The 25473-nt window shown below is 37.8% G+C and overlaps 1 protein-coding gene across 1 annotated transcript; it reads right to left on the bottom strand.

Moving 5' to 3' along the window:
- Positions 1–17720: 17720 nt before the first annotated feature.
- Positions 17721–21833, bottom strand: LOC149143674 (uncharacterized). Its single transcript, XM_089451903.1, has 4 exons — positions 20993–21833; positions 20403–20803; positions 19919–20282; positions 17721–18922 (listed from the first exon to the last, which is right to left on the bottom strand). Exons 1-4 carry the CDS (start codon positions 21831–21833, stop codon positions 17721–17723), a joined length of 2808 nt encoding a protein of 935 aa, XP_089308029.1.
- Positions 21834–25473: the final 3640 nt, after the last annotated feature.

Genomic DNA, 25473 nt, shown 5'->3' with positions numbered 1-25473 from the left:
TTTTTTATATCCTCTTCGTTGATTCTAATTTGATGATACCCCGAGCGAAGGTCGATTTTTGAAAACACGCTTACTCTTTTCACTTGATCAAACAAATCGTCTATACTAGGCAGAGGATACTTGTTTTTGATGGTTAACTTATTTAATTGATGGTAGTCCATACACATTCATAGGGTTTCATATTTTTTTTTAACAAAAAGTATTGGAGCTCCCCAAGGCGATACACTTGGTCGAATGTACTTTTTTTCAAGTAGTTCTTATAACTACATTTTTAGCTCTGTTAACTCCGGTATACTCATACAATAAGGGGATCAAGATACCAGAGAAACGATTGTTACTAATTCAAAAGTGAAATCTATATCCCTTTTTGGTAGAAGTCTCGGAATTTCTTCAGGAAATATATTCGGAAAATTCTGCACTATCGGTATATCTTCTAAGGCAACAAACTTTTCTTTTGAATTAGAGTACCTTACTTGTATTGCATAAATCTAGCATCCTTTCCGGATACACTTGGCCAATTGGGAGCTGTCACTGGCTTTAGCTTTAAGGGTCTTATTATTCCTTGAATTTCCTGTCTCTTTCCTTCTTCGTCCATATAGTTAATAGTTTTATTTTTACAGTTAATGAGAGACCAATGTTTTTCCAACCAGTCCATGTCGATTAAAATATCATATGATTCTAAAGGAAACAGATTCAAGTTTGCCATAATAGACTGACCTGTTATCTATAGGGGACAATTGCTAACCTTGGCCAACACTCTTCTCTTGGCTCACGTAGCGAATTTCATTAACCAGGGATTTTTAAACTTAACATCTTGTAAACAACATTGTTTTACCATTTTGGGACTAATGTAACTCAAGGTAGCTCCAGGATCAATTAAAATAGACATGGTTTGGTTGAAGCTTTTACCTTCAAACTATGACATGGTCGGCTGGTATTCCGCCTTATGGTCTTTAAGAGCAGCATTGAGTTTAGGCATGCTTCTTGCCACTTCTCCCACTGTCGATGCTTCTTGAATCTGTGCTACTTGATCGTTCATTTGCAATGTGGATAATTTTTAACATAACGGGGTCCTCCGCAATCCCAACACTATACTGGGGGTCTAGCTGCCATCTCCACTTCAGTCCTTCGTAATTGTTCGTTTGTCTTGGTCTCGCTAGGAAATTTGAACCTGGGTTGATTTCTGTTCATGTTTCTATTCATCTGCTCTCTAGGGTGTTTATTTACCATAAAATTATTTACTTTATTGTTGGAGGAAAATTTACTCCCCTTTTTGTCATTCCATTTCTTACCTCCTTCCCCTTTTTACTTATTTCGCTGGTAGCATACTTGAGCCTTCCGTATAACTTCATCCATGGTTTTCGGGTTATCGAACTCAAGGTGCTCTTTCATAAACACCGGCAAGTTGTTGACAACCATTGCACCTTAGCCTTTTCTTCCCATATGTATGGGACATATCGCAGTAAAGATGTGAATTTGGTTATGAACTCATCCATAGATAGTTGTCCCAATTGAAGGTCATGAAAAACCTTGGCTTTCTTATCATAAAATCTTTCAGTTAGATATTTTTCCTTAAAATATTTTTGAAATTTGTCCCAAGTTATGTTGTGTTTGTTTACACCACGAAGTGTTTTAAATTCCTCGCACCACAAGGTGGCTTTTCCTTGCAACTAAAAAATAGCCAACCAAGCCTTTAAGTTATGATCATATTCGTACAATAGGAAATACTTGTTCATGTTGATGACCCAAGCTTCTTCTGCCTCTTCTTGTTCACCATCAAAGAGTGGAGGCTTTATCTTCCGAAATTCTCCTTGAAGTTCTACCTTTTGTCTCTTGTTCTTGTTGTGTTATGATACATTACTAGATTCTTCTTCCTGGTTCTCTTCACCGCCTTCAGTTTCTACTCTTTCAGTATGAAATTCTTGTTCTCCAGTCATGTTTCCCACTTAGGATTGGGAATTGTTTGTTACTGATTTTGTCTATCCGATAGACTCTTCATGATCTTTTCTTGTTCCTGCATCAATCATTCATTGTCTGCTCACAATCAAGCCATTTCTTCTTTTAATTCTTGCACAGTTTCCAAGATTACAGTATTAGTATTTCACGGCTCTTCTCCCTGTTGTACCCATACCTCGGATTGGTCTCCGGGAAGGTTTCCACCCATGTACCTATCACCGTTCGGTGTGATATGGTTCCCATTCTTCTCATACTAGTTGCTTCTCTACCTCTTGGTGCACATCACACAAATGTTGTTAATCATTATTTTCCTGCAGCCTTAGTTTAGTAACCTGAGCGCTCTGATACCACATGTCACATACCCATATCAAAATTTTATTTTACATTCATTTAACTATATGATAAATTCTGATTTTAATCATTCAATATAAACATAGAACAAGAATTTCATTATTCGAATTTGTTTCTAGTAATTCAAAGGTAAATAACAATGCTTTTATCACAATAGTTAATTCCTTATGGCGCTGCCAGATATTTATTTAAGTCATACTAAATTAATTGAATGAACCCTAAGTGAATTTGAGTCATATGATTTGATTTCTAAGCTAAATTAATACCAAACGTCTGTTGGTACAGTCATTTAACCACTTGTTTAATTTTTGGGTGGCTGATTGCCCTAGGTTTTCAGACCCTCCATCTCTCGAACCTTCTCCATAGTCTCTAGTTGGCTCTTCTTCACATGGATGCTTGTGTTGTTTCAACGGTACTCCTTTTCCCTTCAGATCGAATGGCGGAAACGCTCTCTTGCGAACCTAAGCTCTAGTTGGGTGAGGAGACTCGGCTCTTGTTGCATTTGCCGACTGCTGGCTCATTCTATGGTTCTCGATGATGGTTTCCATCAGCTAAGCGATTATGTTGATAACTTTTCTTCATCCAGTGGTGTGCTTAGTCCTCCCTTGAAATCCTACCATTGTAACTGAGGATTTCTCTCTATTTCACAGATTTCTGGTAATGGCTATAGTTTCTTCAGGTTACAGTTTGGAGGTGACTTCTGTCGAGCCAGGTAAGAGTTTTCCTTTTATCATTATGTAAATTTTATTTGTTTCCTTCGCTCTAGTTTTGTTCGCATACTGAACCTATTCGTTGGTGCTTGTCAGGTATTGTATGCCCAAGTACTGGATAGTTTGGTGGTGCGACTCCCTCTGCGGGAGTCTCTAACCCTCATTCCATTCTTTATCGGGTATGCATGGGAGCTTTGATCTATATAAGAAGGGTTTATAGTTTTCCTTTCGGGTGACATATTGGACCCTAGAACTGTAATATATGTGTAATTTTATTTAGGGCTCAAAGCTTATATTTTGTTTGAGGGCTTCGGCTACAAGCCTTTGTTCTATTTTATACTTTTCCGACTATAATTGATTTGCATTGTTTGGTAAAGGATACTAAGTGTTGGGTCGTTTGTCACTTAAGGGGTATAATAAAACCCCGAATGAAACTTAGTTTCTCTCATCTGTAATCTTGATGTTGTAATTCATAGGATTTTGTCTCTATATTGGGCTTTTTGCCGTGTGCTACATTCTTGTATGACTAGCATCTTCTGTTGAATGATATATTAACCAGTTCTTTATGATGGTTAGGGTTTCAAGTAACCAGGTCGTATAATAATGATAGGGGCATGCACTGAGTTTCTTAGTTTGGAATCTTAGTCTTTTTTTTATATATAATAAAGGCATTTCTGTCTTTCCCTGTTTTCTGGTGAATTCAGTTCTTGGGGTTTCTCGACCTAATTTCCTTACCCAGGAATGTCGAAGTTTTCAACCCCTCTATTATAATTTACTGGGTTTAGGATTTTTCCTAATTCTGAAACTAACATAGATTTACGTTTTCGTTCCTGTCCTTGTAGACTCTAAATTTAACTGTCTGGGTTTTTGGTGGCATTTAACTGCATTTCCTCATTTGCTAGTTTACCACAGTATTTTCTTTCTACAGAGTTCTGTGTTTGTTTTACAGAGTTTTTGAGAACTTTAAGAAATATATACATTCAACTGTTCTTTTCATTTTAAAAATCTAAACTTTATTGTAGCTAAAGTTCTCACCTATCTTAGCTATAGGCATCACATAAGATACCTTTCATATATATACTGTTATCTGTAAACAATTGCTAATAAACTTAATTGAAAACATATTCAACCTGTCATTCAGTAAATGGATTCGATGATTAAGTGTTCAAGATTCCAGAATATACTCATCTGGCTAGCTGAACCGAACTTAATCTTTAATTTTGTCTTGCCTCCCAACCGTGAGACCAGCGCTGCTTCGCTTTCTATCTCCCCCCGAGCTACCCCTCACAGGGTTTCTCCTCAAGAACTCCTGTCTTGAACAGTAATATCTATCTGGTCTTAACCATACTTAGCTACTTTAACATTGTCTCTCCTTCCAGCACAGTTAACCACTTTCTTTTAATATTTCTTAATCTTTTTCTTTTTTCCTGATCTGAGATGCCCCCATCCTCTTGATCCCTTGGAATAAATCTCTCATGGAAGTAGTTAGGGTTGGGTAACCGCCCAACCTAACTGTTTGAGAAACAAAACTGTCACCTTTTAGACAATTCATTCTCTTTCAAGTTTAATCAAACAATTACTGCCATTATTTTGGCATTCCACTTTTCATGCATTTTAATCAAAATTAACTAATTATATAAACTTAATCAACTTAATCAGTTTTCAGTTTGTTTAAAAGTGCAGTAAATAAATATTTACATATATGAGGGACATCACATCTAAGCACATTTTTTAAGTCTTAATTTGGGTCTCTAATGTTTTTCTTTTTTAAAGGTGGGAAAACCTATCATAACTCAGTTGTCAAAGGTCAAATCAGCACTGAAGACAACCATTTATGGTTGATATCCGCGAATCAGGTTGACTCATCGCCGTTTTTCAAGGAAAATCAGGCCACCTGAAATAACCCCCACACCACATGGAATAACCCGCTAGTGGTCTGTAAAGGGGTAAAATTTCACTCCTGCTAGATACCTCTAGGTCTTGTGTCATTAACTTGTTTGCTTAAGTCTGAGGAAGACCAGCTCTTAGTCAAAAACAAGGAGAACTATTAGCCAAATAAAAATAATTTTAAAAAATACTCTAAACCCCATAGTACCGATATCTTATATTATTTTATACTACATTGGTTGAAATTAATAAACGATTAATTTTATTTAATAATCCATCCATATAATTAGATAAAAAAAAAGTTGTTGCATGTTATAATTTTATTAAGTTTTCTTAAAATTTTAAGAAAAATGGTAACAAATTTCGAAAATTAAAACGAAACGTTACTTAAAATAATTAAATGTGTCCCATAACAAACAATGGTATCACAATATAACTGCAAGAACTACCTTTGCATCATGTGCATCCTGACCAACCGCTGTGGATGAACATGGCGACCAAAGTGATTTAAAGCACATTTGTTAGTGTCATGGACTGAGATATCTAACGTGTCCAAGGCCTATCTTTATGTGGGAAACAACATCCATATTCTTGCTCAACGTTGAAACAAATTTATGTGTAGCTGTATAGACATATATTATTAGTATTGGAATAAGCTATATTTAGGGTTCTAAGGCTTGTGGGCAGAGATTTTCTGATATTTTGAGGTTATAAAAATATTTTCTGATATTTTGAGGTTATATTTACTTTTAGGTAAGTATTTGAATTGTTAAGTTTATAAAATATATAAATTCTATCTCTCTGATTTTCAACCTGTAATTTCTAAAATACATCCACTCAAATTATTTTTCTAAACCTATAATTAAAACTTAAAATCAGATAAAACAAACACCAAAATCCCCGTAAAATTTAGCTAATGACCTTGACTAATTTTTATGCTACACCAATTGCAGAGGGAGCGCGTGCTCCAAGTTGTTTTTTCTTGCCACGTGAAAGATGGGAACTGCCCAGGCATTGCATGTATTATGAGGACCATTTAACCCACTCTTAGAAGTGGCGAACTTTTTTTATTTTCTGTCCCCGTCACAGGTGGGAATGGGTATGGACAAGAGAATGCGTGGGAATTGGTGGGAATGAGTCACTTCATTGAATCGTTGACGTTGTGAGCGCAACATTACGCGAAGAATAAGGTGTCGAGAGGTAAGGCAAGGCAAGTAAGGAAGATTTTCGCAAATGACCATTTGCAAAAATGCACAACATTCATATGAAATGTCTATTGCATGAGCATTTCGTGCCGAAAAAAACTAAAACTAGAAGCATCCTTCCTACATAACAATGCACAACATTCATATGAAATGTCTGTTGCATGAGCATTTCGTGTCAAAAAAAACTAAAACCAGAAGTATCCTTCCGACATAACAAGCATAATCTCTTTTTAAGCAAATTTCACTCGATGAATCAATAGGAGCATTGAAGTTCCGTGAATGAACCCTAAACAATAATGAAACTCTTAAATAAAACAATTTGGAGCAAAGGTGATCTCTTGAGGGGCATAATTTCTCTTCGGATGTGCTATTCATTTGTTAGTGAAATTCACCTAAAAAAAATACCTAGTAACAATCTTTTTAGCCCACTCGATGAATAGACGTGCAAACTCTAAAACGGTTAAAAGATAAAATTGTTGATTGAAAGTAAGATGTAAGAGGGTAGTTTTGTGGTTTCCTTTTGACACTAGTATTGTTTAGAAGGCACCAGTAAAAAAATGGTTGTAGTGAGACTCAACTACAAGTCAATTAAATTGGATTGAAGTCTAATTGATTATGACATTTGGATGAATATTTGACACGTGGTTGGAATTAGATTTTCCAACACTCCCTTTAATTACAACCACAAAAATTTAAATTAAGATGTATGCTGGTCTATTAGCTAGGCTTACAATTTAAAAAAAAATGTCATCAACCATATTTCTTTTCTTCCAAATCCTATATCCTCTAAATTGTTTCAGTTTTTTTGTTTGTTCTTGTAGCCTTCAAATGTCAATTCTTCATTTTCTCGTATAACTCTTCCATTTTTCCAGGATCTCTAAGCATTTCTTCGACTTTTGCAAAAATTGTCTTGTGATTTTCATTATCAATATTGTGCTGCAATATAAGTTTAGAGTAAAAATTTATCTCTTCAACACTCCAATACCTGAAAATTTCATTAATGTTTTCATTGTCCAGGTTGTTTTCAACATTCATTTATGCAACTTTTACGTAGAATTCAACAAGACATGGTGTTGCAAGACATGTTTCAAGGAACATTAATTCGTCTTCATAATTTTTTTCTTCTTACATCTTCACACTCAAAATCAAAATCAAAATTAAAAGCATTTGCATGATCATATTAGTTCTACTTTGTAGTGAGAGCTTTTTCCTTGTGGTCTTTCTTCTTTGCCTTTGCCTCTCTCTGTCTCTCTCTCTCTGTCTCTTCCACTTTTTTACTAACTTGTGTTGCTGCAAACAAGTTGTCTTCCACTTGGTTTTCATATTCAAGTGGGTTTCTCTCCTCGAATATCATAACTATGTCGATATTATGTTTTTGTTGCATTATATGCAACCATTCATCATTATTGAACAATTCTTCATCAAAGTTTATATCAACAATATTAATTGCTGGATTCACCATAACATTCACTGCTCCAATGGAAACTTGAGTGTCATCAATAAGTTATGTTGTTGGATTCACCAAATCTTCATCCAGTTGTAGTTGCGCATAGTGGGATTCACAAACATCTACCTGCTCTTTCTCGGCGGCTTCTGCAAATTCTTTATAACCATCATCCACTTGCACTTGAACAAAGTAAGATTCACCAAAATCTTAATTTTCACCCCGATTACTCCCCCTTTCACCAAAATTTCTCTCAAGGGTGTCTCGGGCCTCCTTGATTGTTTTTGCATCTCCAATGAAATGAACAATTTTGTCATCTACACATTCTTTTATGCATTTCAATGCCAAAATATTCTTTTGCCTTTTTGTTTCCAAATAATTCAAAAATATCTCTAACATTTCACTTTGACTTCTCAGCCTCTTGACTTTTCTTGTTAGTTGAAAGTTGATAGAATGTGTTAAACACACATGGACAACAATAGAATATGAAGGATAAAACATGAGAGTACATTTTTTATTAACAAATGATATACATTTATAGTACATTATGTGACCGTTGGGTTCCACATCCCAAGGTCTCTTAGACTACTTTGTCTATTCAGCTTCCACACTAACCCGTTGAGGATTAGGTGTCCAACATTCCCCCCCTTAATCCGAAGGGTTATGTATGAGTCCAAGAAGAGAGTTGTAATACAAAATGTGCAAAAATGCATAGCAGCACTAGGCTGAATGTGCTCTGTGAAATGTTGGTATAAAGGGCGGTGGTTTAAGGATGACCACCAACACTGGAACGCTTAGTGCGGTTCCCGAAACTCTTCCAAAACTGGCAAGACGCTGAAGTCTTCTGCTAGAGGAAGTGCTCCTATTGTTTTGAAGAGGGAAACCTTCAACCAATAAAGGGAGGTCTCACCCCGCATAAAAGGGAGAACTTCAACCTGAAAAGGGAAGTCTCAACCTGTGATGGTTTAAGGATGACCAACAACTCTGGAATGCTTAATGCAATTCTTGGAACTCTTCCAAATCTGGCAAGAAGCTGGTGTCTTCTGCTAGAGGAAGTGTTCTCAATTTTGTTCCTGGAATTCTTCTGAATCTGGCAAGAAGCTAAAGTCTTATGCTAGAGGAAGTGTCCCAGATTGCCAACTGAAGGCATGCTCAGGGGCATCTTTGTCTCTGGCTACAACTCTGAAACTGGTGTGGCAGGTTGTGGCTCAGGCTCGCTTGATGTGACTTTGAAGCTTGTAGATGACCATCATTTCCCCCCCTGTCAGATACAAGGTGAGAAGATGGAGAAAACTCAACTACAAGACTGTTCAATACTCTAGAACAAGTTCTGACATGTGTTTGGAATATCTTCTTGGCTGTTGATGCCCATTGCCAAGAAGCGATCCATCCAAGATGAATCTTTGTTCTTGCAGGACGTTTGTTTTTGAAGCATCTGTTTGAAGAATGATTGGTTTTATGACAATGCTTACATGGATGAAGATCAAAACAGTGATATTTCATATGGCCAACTCGGTCACAGTGTTGGCATTTCACGATCTGTTGTTTTTGTTGTTGTTGTTGTTGTTGTGGAAGAGGAGCAGAATCTGGAACAGCTGGAGGTGAACTGTCATGAGGAGCAGGTGAACTGTCATGAATGAATCCAGCACTCTGAAACTGAATGGGCTTGGCATAGTCTGGAATATGAAAGGACAAGTCCTTGTCATATCCAAGACCAGTTCTGTGCTTGTTGTGGACAAGTTGTTCCCAAGGTCTGATGATGGGCTTGGGAAGTGCAGACTGAGTTTCTGCATCTGCATGTACAACTGCTGCTTTATTTGAATGAACTGTAACATTATTGACTTGCTGCTGATGGGTGGTTGTCTCAATGTTCTGAACAAAAATAGGTTCAGAATGATGTCTATTTTGATGTAGCTCTTCTTGCTGTAGCTTTGTCTCAAGCTGCAAAAACTCAATATTCTCCTGTGCATTTTGTAGACATATTTTAATATTGAATAGAGAGGTTTTGTTGATCTTAACCATCTCATCAACAGTGGAATGTATCAGAGTATTTAACAACTCTAATGCATTATCAAGTCTGGTCATTTTCTTCATTATCTTATACGTTAAAGAAACTGATCACAACTATCAACCAGTGAAGAAGAAGCAACAATCACTCACAATTCAATGTCACTGCAATATCCTTTATAAATGTCAGCAAATGATCAGTGTGCAACATAAAATATTACAATCAGCCCACCAAACTCTTTATGCAGCAGTGGAATCAAGGAATAGATGCACTATAATGAGTTTTGAATACAGTGCTACACTGGAGCAGCAACAACTGCAAACTTGCTTGGATCCTTCAAATACTCATTCACTTTTCAACGTATATCAACACTTCAATATCAGCTAGTGAGAAGAATATACAGCCACATAAACAACCTCTAATTTGACTCCTTAATAAATTTGGCATAGGCAATATTTGGAACACATACTCGCCCTTGACACCTTGAGATTTCAGAGCACAATTAAGTCTGAAAACACAACTCAATCCTCAGGTAATGTAACAGATAATGCATCCCTTATTGTCTGATCATAGACCCTGTGATATGTAATTCAAACTTCAGATCTGGAAAATTAAATGAAGAACTGTTTTTAGCCATAACATACTTGTTCCTTCAGAAATTACAAAATATAGCAGAGCTTTAACATTTGATGAGGGAAACCTGGTGTAATTTCTCCACAAAGATCTCAGCCTTTGACAGTCAGATGGAGCCAAGAATAAACAGTTTTCTGTTTGCTATGTTCAGCTCTTTTTCGTTGGTGTAAACACTATACACCAAGTGAATTACACTCCTAAATTATCTCTCAACATAAAAATATTTGGTATTTTACGACCCTCTTAAAGCATAAAATAATTTTTAAAGCGCACAACAATGCAATGTAATCCATGATTCAACTCATAGAGACTGGTTCCTTATGAATAATATGCACAAAGAATAATATGAATCACTGCTTCAAGGCTTACAGGCAGCTCACAGGTGTGCCTATTGGACAATGCTTCCGCTGTACTGCTTCATGAGTGCGCATAACTTTAAATCACACGAGTCTTGACATTAGAACAAAGTGCAAAACTCAAGATGAATCTAGCAAATCTTTTTGAAAAAGTCTTTACATGATCAAAACACTAATTCCTCGGGCCTGTCAAGTATTAACAAGAAAATATTGTTCTGCTTAGTAAGCTGCATGTTTCAAGCCGATTTACCAAAAATCAAAATACTTGTAACTGAACCACTACTAAACCACAACTCGGTATAAATGAAAAAGTCCTTTCCACTTGCACATTATCATCTACATTAGCTTCTTTGATTCTTCAAATCCTGGTAGCTTCAACCACAAAATACAGTTATGTATTGATGCATCAATGGCAACACATTTCAAGTCCATAGTGTACACTGCCATTTATCTACGTACATGGGAATGCTGCATATCATATGCTCCCCATGGAGCAGCTCCAACCCCATAGGAGACTACCAAAAAACGTTTCTTGGAATATGTTCATTCAAATGCCGAATTCTCCTCAGTTCTCCAGGATATTAGGCCCGACACATTTCTTTTCGATTGTCCCTCTCAGCAAAATGAGTGATTTGGAAGTTCAACGCCCTTAGGAGACTACCACACTGTGCTATGTCGAGGAAATAGGAAAAGGGGATCACTGTAATTCCACCAACATGCAATATACAGGCAAAAGAATTAACACAAATCCGTGAGGACCAACTACAAGAGAAGGAATGGTTTCTCTATCGAGTGGTTTCAAGGCCAATCCATAATCACAATGTTTCATTTCCAACGCCAATACAACTCTAACGCATCACATAAAATCCAACAAATCTTGCAACCAATGGTCGTCCAACACAACAAATACAAAATAAGGAAAACCTGTAAGAATCAAGACAATTTGATCGAAGGCAAAGTTTCAACACAAGTATGGAGCCTGTGTGAGGGAAGGGCCGACAGGAACGAAACACCGGCGGGCTGTCACGTCGCCATGTCAGGGTGTGTAAACCAAAACTTACGTTCTGGTACCAAAATCCTCCACCGCTTGGGACCTGTGTGTAAACCAAAACTTACGTTCTGGTACCAAAATCCAGCGTTCAATAGACAGCGTACAAAAGAGCTTAAGCATTCAAGAGATGGGCTTAAGGTATCAACGCATAAATACAACGTTGTCAATGATGCCGAGTCAAGACATCAGTTTTCTTCAAGCATAACAGAAATGCAGTTACAAATAATGGCGCTCCTTTTTTTTTTACTGAGAATAAATGCATCTTTATTGAAACAATTAAAGATGAGAGGAGAATAGAATACCAAGTTCGTCTTTTCCGAAAAATGGTTAATATTCCACACATGTGGAGTTTTCATCTCTTCCGCCCTTGAATCAATAGACAACGTTCAACGCTGCGCCATTAACTGAACAATAATTTAAAAACTGCGCTGATAATCAAACCAAAACAATCACCAGAAAGTATGTTAATTATGCCAGACAACATTCAAAACTTTCATGACCAGCGTTCATAGCCAGCGTTCATAACCAGCGTTCGAAATATACCAACAGTGAGCAACATGTTCGCTCGCTGTTCATGCAACAGTTAGTAAGAAGTCGTGGAAAACAGCGGGGCGCCTGTCACATTCAGGGATTTCTTGTATGTAAATTCTTTAAGGAAGGGCATTGGAGCATCGTGGTTTTTAGCATCAGACGACGCTAGGGATCGTGGTTTTCAGCATCCAAAACAAGACTTCTGTCTTCACACCGGTACCGTTAGAAGATGTGGATAATAGTAAAAGGAATGACCTCCTGTTCACTTGCGGGGGAGAGTGTTCTTTGAAGGGTATAATGGAATGAACACAACGTTCAATGTCAAGCAGCGAAACTCAGAGAATCATTTGACAAACAAATCTAGCAGCGTTACTATACCAAAAACGCAGTTGGGTCAATCCAAACATTTGAGAGATATTTCAGAGGACAGAGGCGTTGAGGCAAGTAGGACAACATTCAGGGGAACGTTTTATTGTTTTATGACAGTGCTCAGTCAGGACAGTGCTCAAGTCAGGACAACGCTCAAACGTTTCAATGTCAGGCCAACGCTCAACTATTTACAGTATGACAGCGCAAACATTTCAAATCAGGTTAGAATGACAGCGCAACAGAAGAGCACGACGCAGGTTTTATAAATGGTATATGGAAAACAGACAAAAATTCATGGACATACACCTTCTAGCTGACATAGATCCGGGTAAAAGGAATATAGCAGACAGAGGTCAGGTAACGTAGAACTGACATATATATAGAGACCACAAAACAAGTGGCTCAAATTAGAGTAGGACCAGCAATTGCCTGCTCTGATACCATGTTAAACACACATGGACAACAATAGAATATGAAGGATAAAACATGAGAGTACAATTTTTATTAACAGATGATATACATTTATAGTACATTATGTGACCGTTGGGTTCCACATCCCAAGGTTTCTTGGACTACTTTGTCTATTCCGCTTCCACACTAATCCGTTGAAGATTAAGTGTCCAAGAGAATGTAACTCAACAAACAAATCAACCTACAAACATAGTAGTTAATTGCAATAAAAATGCCTCTATGGTAACTTCTTTGTTACTTAGCTTCCACGGAATAAAAAAATGTACAAAGTTCTAATATCTCAAAAAAATGCTTTGTTACTTAAAAAAAATGGCTTTTTACACATTTTTCATGCTCCCTCTTAACAAAAAAGACGATCAAATTTACTCATGGATTTTCATTCTTAAACAAAAAGGCACAACTTTTCATGCTTCAAACTTAACAAAAAGTTCGATTCAGAAAGATGAAAAAAAATAAAATAATAAACAAACAAACAAACAACGCAAAAACAAACAAACATGCCTTTGCTCAAAAGATTTCATGGAGGAGCGTTAACAGAAAGTTCGACTCAAAAAAAGGAAAAAAAACACAAAATCAGAAATAAAAAAAACAAACAAACATGCCATTGCTCAAAAGATTTCATGAAGGAGCGTTTCTTACCTACCCGGCCTTGACTTTAAACAGATATGGCTCGACTTTAACTTCAGCGACACCCTTGAACCTTTGTGTGACCTTCGTGTTTTGTGCTAGAAAGGAAGTCTTATTACACTGCATATTTGACGTTATGCTGTCAACGCACTACCCGATACTCCCCATATGCATCGAGTCATCGATTTAGACTGTTTGTTAAGTCTGTGTTGATCGTCACTCTCCGAGTATGGGTGCGATGGTCAGGCAATTTTTTTTTTAATTACCGCTAGTTACTACCAGTTACTCTCAATGTTGAGCTCCTCAGATTTCTGCGTCTCAGACCTTTGACGACACGCTGCTTTCTCTGGAGTTTTATGTGATTTCGTGCTCTAATACTGTGTTAAAAAATAAAAAATGTAGAGACTCTTATTAATATTATCAAATAGTTAAATAAAAATACATAAAAAAAAATCAATAATAAAGAATTACAGTAAGACTGAATTATAAATCAAACTGGACTAAAATTTAACTGATTGTAACACCCCGATGAACAATTATAGCACTTAACAAATAGATAGAATTAGATTCTTCAACAACAATGTAGTTTTTTAGAACTTGAACAAATTCCACACATGCAAACAAATATTGGAATCAAACATATTGCTAATAGATTGTAGACGAATTATAGATTGCAAGAGCCTTTTTTTACATCTGTTAATAGATTTTAGATTCAAATAATATACACCTGAAAATAGATTCGGAGGATATCTTGATTCAAACATACAACGAAGCCAGTCCTATTGATTTTGGGCATTCTAATTTTGGCGCCAAATGGGTCTTTGTTTATTTGACTTGCTACGCATCTAATGCATTTGCTGTATATTTTAGAGGCGGTAGCTCCCATATTACTGCAGTAAAGCATTTTGGCAAATACAACGATAAATTTGAAATTGAATAAGGAAAGAGGGTCATTCTCTAAAATCAAAACTTGAAACTCACAGGGAATGGAATGGAATGCGGGGTGTAAATGTATCATTATTTTGATCATTTAGATTTTTGATATAAAATTATAAAGAAAAAAGATATATTAATAAAAAATTTCAAAATTGTATTTGTTTGGTTAAGAGTTCGTCTTACTTGGTTGTAAGATTCACATGTATCTAGCAAGAGTGTAAATCTATCCCATATGAACAACCAATGGAGTAATTACACGTGTCATGGTTTTCCTTGAATAATCATGATGAAGCAACCTACATTCCCTAACAACAGTGATACAATAAGTGATATTATCCTCCTTACATGTTTGACAACTAAATTATAATATATTTTCCCACATTTAAAAGAAAAAAATATTTTTAATAGATAACATAACATGGTATTATTAAAATAAAATGAAAATAAAATTGTAATAGATGGGACTGTTAAGATAAAACAATAACTGAGTTAAAATAGCTTAGTTCACTGTTTTATTATATATTTTTAATTAGTTAAATGTTTAATTATAGGTTTTACTTAAAACTATTCCTATATAATGTTTGATATGTAAATTTATTTACCAATTAATTATATATATATATATGATTGTAAAATCTAAAAGCTGTATGAGTAAAAAACCAATTACACTTAATAAGTGAACTAAGTTACCAACAAACGTTGTAGAAGAAATTTAACCTCATAAACTATATCCTTAAAAAATGAATAAACAATCTAAAATCCCAATTACACTTAATAAATAAATCCTTAAAAAATGAGTATACAAATCTTAAAAACCCAATTATACTTAATAAGTGATGGCCCAGCCCTTGGTGACGTGGACACAGTCACGTGACTCACTTCAGTCCCACGGGGTCACTTGTGCGCGGACAAATATCTTGTGGACTTTACCTGGCCCCCAATCCGAGACGCATTAAAACATTTATCTGCCGGTTCTTGGGTATAGTCACCGGCTCGTCCAGTCAGGATGACTTCCCGCCTATGTTAAACCCTAAAGGGTTATCCTTAGCTCATTTTCACTCTGTCATTCTGCTGTTGCGCTCTCCGCGTTGCTGTGGCGATGCTCACTGTGCGATAGCCCAACGAACCCTTTGCTCCGTCACTGGTTACAGTTCTGTTTGAAATGCGAATCCTTCACCTTCGCTGCTATCTTCAATGGCTTTGTTCGGAAGTCTGTGGTAAGTGGTTTATATTTTCATGGATTCTGTGTAGAAGTCTTTTTGGTTTTCAACTTCTGAGCCTTAGTTCTGTACAGGTGTTTGCGACCACGAAACTGCCGCTCTTCCGAACTCTATCTGCCCTCGAGGTAAGCTCTCGTGCTATGTTTTACCCTTCTCTGTCACCTATTGTCGACACTTACAGGTTTTTGTGCATTCTCAGCTTGTGGCACTGGGTTCTGTCTCAGCAATCTCCGTCGACCCGTGGGTAAGTTCGTAGTTCCTTTCCACTCGCACCTTGCTGCTCTTTCGTTCTCTTAGATTGATATTTGTTCTGGTTGGTAAACGGACTAACTCAAATTGTTTTTCTGTGCAGGTTGACTAGGAGACCTGCTCACGAGGGTTTCAAGTTTGCAGTCTTCGATTTCTTCCAACCCTGGTACCCTTTGTAACCGGGTAGGGTTTACTCCTGCTCCAGCATTTCTATAGTTTGCTCAATATGGTGTTAGCTGTAGTTTTCTGTTGCTTAAGTTATATAGGGTTAGCCGTGCCCCTTGCCGGCGTTTACAGTCTCTGGGCTTTGTCCCTTTGCGTCATTATACGGTCTCAATGCAACAAGGGTTTGGAACTTGTATTGTTACGGCGGTGCCGGGTTTAATACATGGTTCTGTGTTATTTGTCGAACTTTCTGTATGTAAAGACTTATGAAATGCTCTATTAATAGAAACAGTATGGTTTGAACTGTTACCTCTTCTTTAATAGCTGTTATATTTGATTTGTGAATGGCCGTGTTGCTCCTTGTATTTGGCTTGCGGGTTCTGTGCTGTTACGACTGCAACCTGGGCTTGCTTTGATGCCTGTGTCGTTCTTTATTCTTGTAATACTCTGCACGCATATACTGTTAAGTATGTCCGCCTTACGCTGCCTTGCCTGCGTGTTAGTTCTGGTAATATAGATTATGGTTTTGACTCGATGCCTGTAACGCTCTTGAATTCCTAGTTACAGTATAAAAATTTCGTTCTATCTCAATTCATTTCTAAAAACAACAAATACTCAGTAGTGCTTAGATGTACAATATGGGAAAGATAATTAACAGTAGATTATCTCAGAAAAGAATTCAATGTTTCTGTTACAGAGGGTTTGGAATATCGTCTTGCTGTTTCTTCTTATTTTGTTATGAGGTGAACCAAAAAGTTTTTGTTACATCCGTCCTTTTCCTTTTTAAACTACATGGAATATAACTGTCTATAAACTAAATTCTGTAACTGTCACTTGCTTCTTTAAACAAAAAGTTAACTAAACAGTTTTTGGTTTCCTAAGTTAACAGCCAGTAACTTAACTTGTTCTGAAAATAAAAAAAAGAAATGAACAATAATTAACAAAAGACAACAACCAGTTTTTTCTTTGATGACCTGTCCAACCACTCTTGGAGTCGTGTCCTGTTTCACCGTGAGTCAGTCATCGATCTTCTGTCTCCTCGGAGCTGGATGCTCCTGCATCAGGCTCCCGGGGTGGCAAAAAGTCATGGCTCCGTTCCATGAGGTCGTCAACAGAATAGCCCGCCTTAGTTATCTGCGCTGCGTTGAGCCAAGAACTGTCCTCTATTGGACGGTTCCGCCACTTGACTAAATATCGCAGATACTCTTTCCTGCGTGTGCGTCTAGCTACCTGTGTATCCAGAATTCCTTCGATCTCAAGGGGTGGTGCCTTTGGTAATTGTCTTGTCCAAGAATCTTCCTCATAGTTGTCTTTCTGTGGCACTGTAGTTGCTGTATCATTCTCTGAATCGGCGACATAGGGAAACAGATCTGCCACGTTAAAAATGGGAGAAATTCCAATCTCAGGTGGCAACTGTATTTCGTAAGCGTTCGCAGAAAATTTGCGGATGATTTTGCAGGGGCCGATCTTCTTGAATTTTAGCTTGTTGTACTCCCGCTTCGGAAATCTCTCCTTACGTAAATACACAAGGACTTCATCCCCAACGTTAAACTAAACTTCTCGACGCTTTGTGTCAGCTCGCTGCTTGTACTTCTGACTGTTGTCCTGCAATTTCAGCTTGACTTGTTTGTGTAAATTGCTCATTGCTTGAGCGAATTCTTCCCCATCAGCGCTCCGTTTCTCGAGTTTCCCCAAATCCCGTAATTCATGCACTCTTCGCGGATGCATGCCGTACAAAATCTGGAATGGACTGTAACCGGTGCTGCGGTTAGGTGAATCGTTGTACGCGAACTCTACTTGAGCAAGTACACGGTCCCATGTCCGGGAATTTCCTCCTGTCAAACTGCGAAGTAAGTTCCCTAGGCTTCTGTTTACGACTTCCGTCTGACCATCAGTCTGCGGATGATAAGCGGAACTGAACTGCAATTGAGTATTCAACTTTTTCCACAGAGTTCTCCAAAAGTGACCAGTAAACTTTACATCCCGATCAGAAATGATGGATTTTGGGAGTCCATGCAACCGAACGATTTCAGTAAAGAATAGGTGTGCTATATAAGTAGCGTCGCTGGTTTTCCTGCAAGGTACAAAATGTGCCATTTTTGAAAATCGGTCAACTACAACCATAACTGAATTGAAGCCCCGCTGTGTCTTTGGTAAACCCAAAACGAAGTCCATGCTCACTGAATCCCATGGTCGACTTGGAATCGGAAATGGTGAGTAAAGACCAGTGTTTTGACTATGACCCTTTGCTAGCTGACAAACTCTGCATCTACTCACGTACCTCTGCACATCTCGCTGCAGTTTCGACCAAAAATAGAAGTGTTGTACTTGAGCAATCGTCTTGTCGATACCAAAGTGTCCAGCCAGTCCTCCACTGTGCTTCTCTTGTATGATATTTTCCCGCATAGAACAGTTGGGTATACATAGTTGTCCTCCTTTAAACAACAGTCCTTCTTGTAGATTATAGTCTAGCCACATGCTATCATTCCTTAACAAAGGGTTTTGGCAGGCTTCATATGCCTCCCCAAATTCGGTATCAGTTTGATACAACTCCTTCAAATGCTCAAAACCCAAGACTTGCATTGTGCTCTCCTGTAAAAGCAATGTTCTTCTACTCAGTGCATCTGCCACCTTATTCGCTTGGCCACTAATGTGCTTTAATACGAATGTAAAATTCTGCAGATACTCCACCCAAGCTGCATGTTTGTGGTTCAATTTATGCTGTTGCATAATATACTGCAAGGCAGAATTATCTGTAAACAAAACAAACTCATCTCCCAGTAGATAATGCCGCCAATGCTTCAACGCTTGTATGATTGCATAAAATTCTTTGTCGTAGGTTGAGTACTTCTGCCTGCTCTCATTTAGCTTTTCACTGAAGAAAGCGACCGGTCTGTCCTCCTGACTAAGGACTGCTCCAATGGCTGTCCCACTGGCATCACAACGAACTTGAAACAGTTTGTTGAAATCTGGCAGTCTCAATATAGGTCTTTCAATAATCTTTTTCTTCAAAGTTTGAAAACTACTTTCTGTCGCTTCAGTCCAGTGAAAAGGCTGATTTGCCTTCTTGATCGTGTCCAACATAGGTGCGCAAATCTCGCTGAAATTTCTGATAAATTTCCTGTAAAAACTGGCTAGTCCATGGAAACTCCGGACTTCAAATAAACTCTTTGGTGACGGCCAGCTAACTATAGCTGCCACCTTTTCCGGATCCATTTTTAATTCATTTTCTGCAATAACAAACCCCAAATACACTAGTTCTCGCTGGAAAAAGGTACACTTTTTCAGATTAATCAGCAGCTTGTTTTGCTGCAGCTTCCTCAACACACTCTGCAAATGCCTGAAATGCTCCTCTTTAGTCCTGCTGAAAATCAAAATATCATCCAGGTAAACTATCACGAATTTTCCATTAAATTCCTTCAATACCTCATTCATCAAGCGCATGAATGTACTGGGAGCATTACTCAATCCAAATGGCATCACCAGCCACTCATATAAGCCTTCATTTGTCTTGAAAGCTGTCTTCCACTCGTCGCCTTCTCGTATTCGAATCTGGTGATATCCACTCTTCAGGTCAATTTTTGAGAAATAGGCTGCCCCACTCAAACAATCCATCATATCGTCCATCCTTGGTAAGGGAAACCTGTACCTGACAGTAATCTTGTTTATGGCTCTGGAGTCTGTGCACATTCGCCATTCTCCTCCCTTCTTTGGAGCCAAAACAGTCGGTACTGCACAAGGGCTCATACTCTCTCGAATCAACCCTTTATCAAGTAGTTCCTGAACTTGCTTCCTAATTTCCTCATGATCCTTGGGACTCATACGGTAAGCAACCTTATTTGGTAAGCTTACACCTGGTATAAAGTCAATACAATGACTAATACCCCTCCTTGGTGGTAACTCATTGGGAAGATCATCCACCACAATGTCCCCAAATTCTTGCAGTAACTGCTGAACTTCCTCAGGCAAATCTGATAGCTGTGTGTGTAATACTACTGCCTTTGGTCTCCTTATGACAGCAAAATTGATTTCGCTGTCCTCAATCTGTTTCACGAACTCCTTTCCTCCCAACAGCAATGCCTTCACTCCACTGGCTTCTGCTGTATTTTCCTCCTTGATGGGTACAAGCGTGTGCTTGATCCCATCTTTAACAAACTTATAGCAATTCTTTTTCCCGTCATGAACTGCACTCCTATCGAACTGCCAAGGTCGTCCCAACAGTAGGTGACAGACGTCCATTGGCATGACATCACAAAGGATCTTATCCTTGTACTTACCAATCTGAAACTCTACCTCACATTGTTCGTCGACTAACAGCTGATGTCCTTTCTGCAGCCATGACACTTTGTAGGGTGTAGGGTGCTTTAATTTCTTCAATCCCAACTTTTCTACCATCTCCACCGCCACAAGATTGTCCGTACTCCCACTATCAATAATCAATTTGCAGCACTTGCCCCGCGACTTGCAGACAGTGCGGAACAAAGCTTTACGTTGATCTGGTTCTGCAATCTCCTTTGCTGGTTTCAACAGCACTTTGTTCAACACCAAAGCTTCACCTGTCTCTGGTGCATTTTCTGCTTCCTGAGGTGTTGTCTCAGCATCCTTTGTCTGAACGACATAAGTTCCTCTTCTGCCTGCTGGTTCAGCTTCAGGACATTCATAAGACTTGTGCCCCCATTTGTGGCAGCGATAGCACTGGACAGCTCCCCTGCCCCGACCATTTCCTCACCCTCGCTGAGGTGGTCGTCCTCCTCTCGTGCTATTGTCTTTTTCTGTCGCTCCAGCAGATTTAGAGCTGCTGCTTTCTTCACTTGGACCTGTACCTCGGCCTCTTCCAAACACTTTACCCTTTCCCCTGCCAGTTCCACCTCCTCTCTTGGCATTCTGCTTCCGGTTAATCTTTTCTTCTGCCTTCAGTGCAAACTGATAGGCTTCTTCCATTGTCCGGGGTGAAAGGATACCAATTTCATCTAAGATTTCCCCCCTTAAGCCATTCACAAATCTGGCTGTTTTCTCCGGGGTGTCTTCCACATATCCTGCTCGCAAATTTAACTTGTAGAACTCTTCTGTAAATTCTTTCACAGTCATTCCCCTCTGCTTCAAGTTCTGTACCTGCCTGTACAACATAATCTGATAATCCTGCGGTAAGAATTTCTCTTTCAGTTTGGCCTCCATTCTAGACCATTTCTTTATAGGCTGTTTGTTAAGCCTCCTCCGTTCTGCCTGAACGCTGTCCCACCACAAGGACGCATGCCCCTTCAACTTGGTGGCGGCGAACTTCACCTGCTTATCCTCGCTGGTTTCCTCAAATTCGAAATATTTGTTGACTTCACTTAGCCAATCCAACAACACGTCTGCGGACAGACTTCCGTCATAAGTCGACAACTCATGTTTTGGCTTATGACTTGACAGCAAAACCGACTTCAACAGTCTAAATTCTGGTGTCACCCCCTCTAATTCTTCCTCTGGTTCTGCCTCATCTTCATCACTGTTATCTGCTGGGTTTCTTCTTCCCCCAGCTTCCACCACTGCCAATCTTTCACGCAAAACTCGAATCTCCTCTCGAAGCCCATCATCTACTACCCTCCGGACTACTCTTCCCCTTCCTCTTCCTCTTCCTCTTCCTCTTCCTCTTCCTTCACCTTCACCTTCTACCTGTTCCATTGGTTCTAACTCAAGAAACTAGCTTTGATACCACTTATGATGGCCCAGCCCTTGGTGACGTGGACACAGTCACGTGACTCACTTCAGTCCCACGGGGTCACTTGTGCGCGGACAAATATCTTGTGGACTTTACCTGGCCCCCAATCTGAGACGCATTAAAACATTTATCTGCCGGTTCTTGGGTATAGTCACCGGCTCGTCCAGTCAGGATGACTTCCCGCCTATGTTAAACCCTAAAGGGTTATCCTTAGCTCATTTTCACTCTGTCATTCTGCTGTTGCGCTCTCCGCGTTGCTGTGGTGATGCTCACTGTGCGATAGCCCAACGAACCCTTTGCTCCGTCACTGGTTACAGTTCTGATTGAAATGCGAATCCTTCACCTTCGCTGCTATCTTCAATGGTTTTGTTCGGAAGTCTGTGGTAAGTGGTTTATATGTTCATGGATTCTGTGTAGAAGTCTTTTTGGTTTTCAACTTCTGAGCTTTAGTTCTGTACAGGTGTTTGCGACCACGAAACTGCCGCTCTTCCGAACTCTATCTGCCCTCGAGGTAAGCTCTCGTGCTATGTTTTACCCTTCTCTGTCACCTGTTGTCCACACTTACAGGTTTTTTGTGCATTCTCAGCTTGTGGAACTGGGTTTTGTCTCAGCAATCTCCGTCGACCCTTGGGTAAGTTCGCAGTTCCTTTCCACTCGCACCTTGCTGCTCTTTCGTTCTCTTAGATTGATATTTGTTCTGGTTGGTAAACAGACTAACTCAAATTGTTTTTCTGTGCAGGTTGACTAGGAGACCTGCTCACGAGGGTTTCAAGTTTGCAGTCTTCGATTTCTTCCAACCCTGGTACCCTTTGTAACCGGGTAGGGTTTACTCCTGCTCCAGCACTTCTATAGTTTGCTCAATATGGTGTTAGCTGTAGTTTTCTGTTGCTTAAGTTATATAGGGTTAGCCGTGCCCCTTGCCGGCGTTTACAGCGTTTACAGTCTCTGGGCTTTGTCCCTTTGCGTCATTATACGGTCTCAATGCAACAAGGGTTTGGAACTTGTATTGTTACGGCGGTGCCGAGTTTAATACATGGTTCTGTGCTATTTGTCGAACTTTCTGTATGTAAAGACTTATGAAATGCTCTATTAATAGAAGCAGTATGGTTTGAACTGTTACCTCTTCTTTAATAGCTGTTATATTTGATTTGTGAATGGCCGTGTTGCTCCTTGTATTTGGCTTGCGGGTTCTGTGCTGTTACGACTGCAACCTGGGCTTGCTTTGATGCCTGTGTCGTTCTTTATTCTTGTAATACTCTGCACGCATATACTGTTAAGTATGTCCGCCTTACGCTGCCTTGCCTGCGTGTTAGTTCTGGTAATATAGATTATGGTTTTGACTCGATGCCTGTAACGCTCTTGAATTCCTAGTTACAGTATAAAAATTTCGTTCTATCTCAATTCATTTCTAAAAACAACAAATACTCAGTAGTGCTTAGATGTACAATATGGGAAAGATAATTAACAGTAGATTATCTCAGAAAAGAATTCAATGTTTCTGTTACAGAGGGTTTGGAATATCGTCTTGCTGTTTCTTCTTATTTCGTTATGAGGTGAACCAAAAAGTTTTTGTTACATCCGTCCTTTTCCTTTTTAAACTACATGGAATATAACTGTCTATAAACTAAATTCTGTAACTGTCACTTGCTTCTTTAAACAAAAAGTTAACTAAACAGTTTTTGGTTTCCTAAGTTAACAGCCAGTAACTTAACTTGTTCTGAAAATAAAAAAAAGAAATGAACAATAATTAACAAAAGACAACAACCAGTTTTTTCTTTGATGACCTGTCCAACCACTCTTGGAGTCGTGTCCTGTTTCACCGTGAGTCAGTCATCGATCTTCTGTCTCCTCGGAGCTGGATGCTCCTGCATCAATAAGTAAATTGAGTTACCAACAAACCTCATAGAAGAATTACCCTTATAAACTATATCCTTAAAAAATTAGTATACAAATCTACTAAATCAAACTTTTAAAAGTAAATATAATTTTAAAATGAACAAATAACTATACAATATAATGTTTTAATAATATACTTAAATATAATTAAAAAATATACATTTCTCGAAAATATTAATCACAATTACATATTATTTTAAATGTTTTACCTTTAAGAACTATATGGAAAAATAACTCAACTTTAACATTTATAAATTATTATTTAAATTATTAAAAATTTATTTTTAATAATTTATTTTAAAGAACGTTATAAATAAAATTTTAATATTAAAAAACAATAAAAAATTTAATAAAATTTAAACAACTTAAAGTACTAACAATATTTCTATTTACATGATTACTACTGAAATGTTATTATATTAACATTTAGATTGAGATTAAGATATCCTAAGCTTATGTTTAGTTAAGAGTTTATGGTTCTTGGATTTAAGGAAACGGGTTAATGGCCCAAGGCCTAGTAGTGAAAGCCTCTCACCTTACTAAGGACCAGTAAGTAATTCTAGGTGCCCTAATTTTCCTTGAATAAGGGTGATGAATCAACCTACTTTGGCAAATAGCAACCAGTAACATGTGTTCTCACCCTTGATTTGATCATTGAATTATGATAAGATTTCTCAATGTTTATATATATATATAAATAAATATTATTAAATATTAAAATATAATTATTTAAGAAAATAATTTAATCAATTTATTATTAATTTAAAGAAATATATATTCAAAATTATATTTCCTATAAGTAAAATCAAACCTATTTCCATTTCAAAATTAAGAATTTTTCCAATCCTAGTTTTATCTATTATTTGAAACAATTGTTGTATGTGAGTGTAGTCGTGGTTAGTCAAATGAAAATTATGGTTTTTGAAAAAAAAAAATTTGCGTCGGAAGGAGCAATGAGTTGGATAAATCTTTGGTGAGTAGTAACGCACTAGTAAATTTGCACATTTACATTTTTACTCTTACTTACAAGGGGTTGGATAAATCTTTGGTGAGTAGTAACGCACTAGTAAATTTGCACATTTACATTTTTACTCTTACTTACAAGGGAAGTAACTCGTACATGTATATATATATATATAAACACGAAATGAATAATTTTGCAAAATACACCGAGTTAAATCTTTGATATTAAAGCATGACCAAAATTCCCTCCTCTCCCCTCATGCCATCCCTGGATTTCTTTTTGTAACCCCATCAAAATGTAAAATCATTTTCTCTTGCCTCTTCTAGTCTTCTATCTTCAAATGAGTTAAATACTTTTTCCAGCATGGATGAGGAGATTTAAAAGAGGGAATCTAAGAGGGAAGGGAGATAGGAGAAAGGTAATTAACCCATTTTTCTTCAAGGGAATGAAGGGAAGAGTCTCTAGGGTTAGGGTTCAACTATAAAGGCATAGGAAAATGACCCTATATTTATATTTATAAAAATATAAATATAAATGGATAACTATATTTATAGTTATTTTTAAGGATTTTCAGTTTAGGTGGTTTTCATATGAAGCTTGTTAGTCAAAATCATTACAAAAATATCTAAAAACCATGACATATATATTGCAACTGGATCCATAAATTATGGTAGAAAAGTATGAGGCAGTTATGCACATGGCATTGTATTGTGCAAACGCTACAATAAAACCTTAAAGTTATG

The sequence above is a fragment of the Pinus tabuliformis genome, chromosome X (assembly GCF_031772625.1).
Source record: "Pinus tabuliformis cultivar Carrire ecotype Pingquan chromosome X, CPIR1, whole genome shotgun sequence".
Lineage (NCBI taxonomy): Eukaryota > Viridiplantae > Streptophyta > Pinopsida > Pinales > Pinaceae > Pinus > Pinus tabuliformis.
Note: the sequence above shows the minus strand (reverse complement) of the source record. Positions and strands in the feature narration are given on the sequence as shown.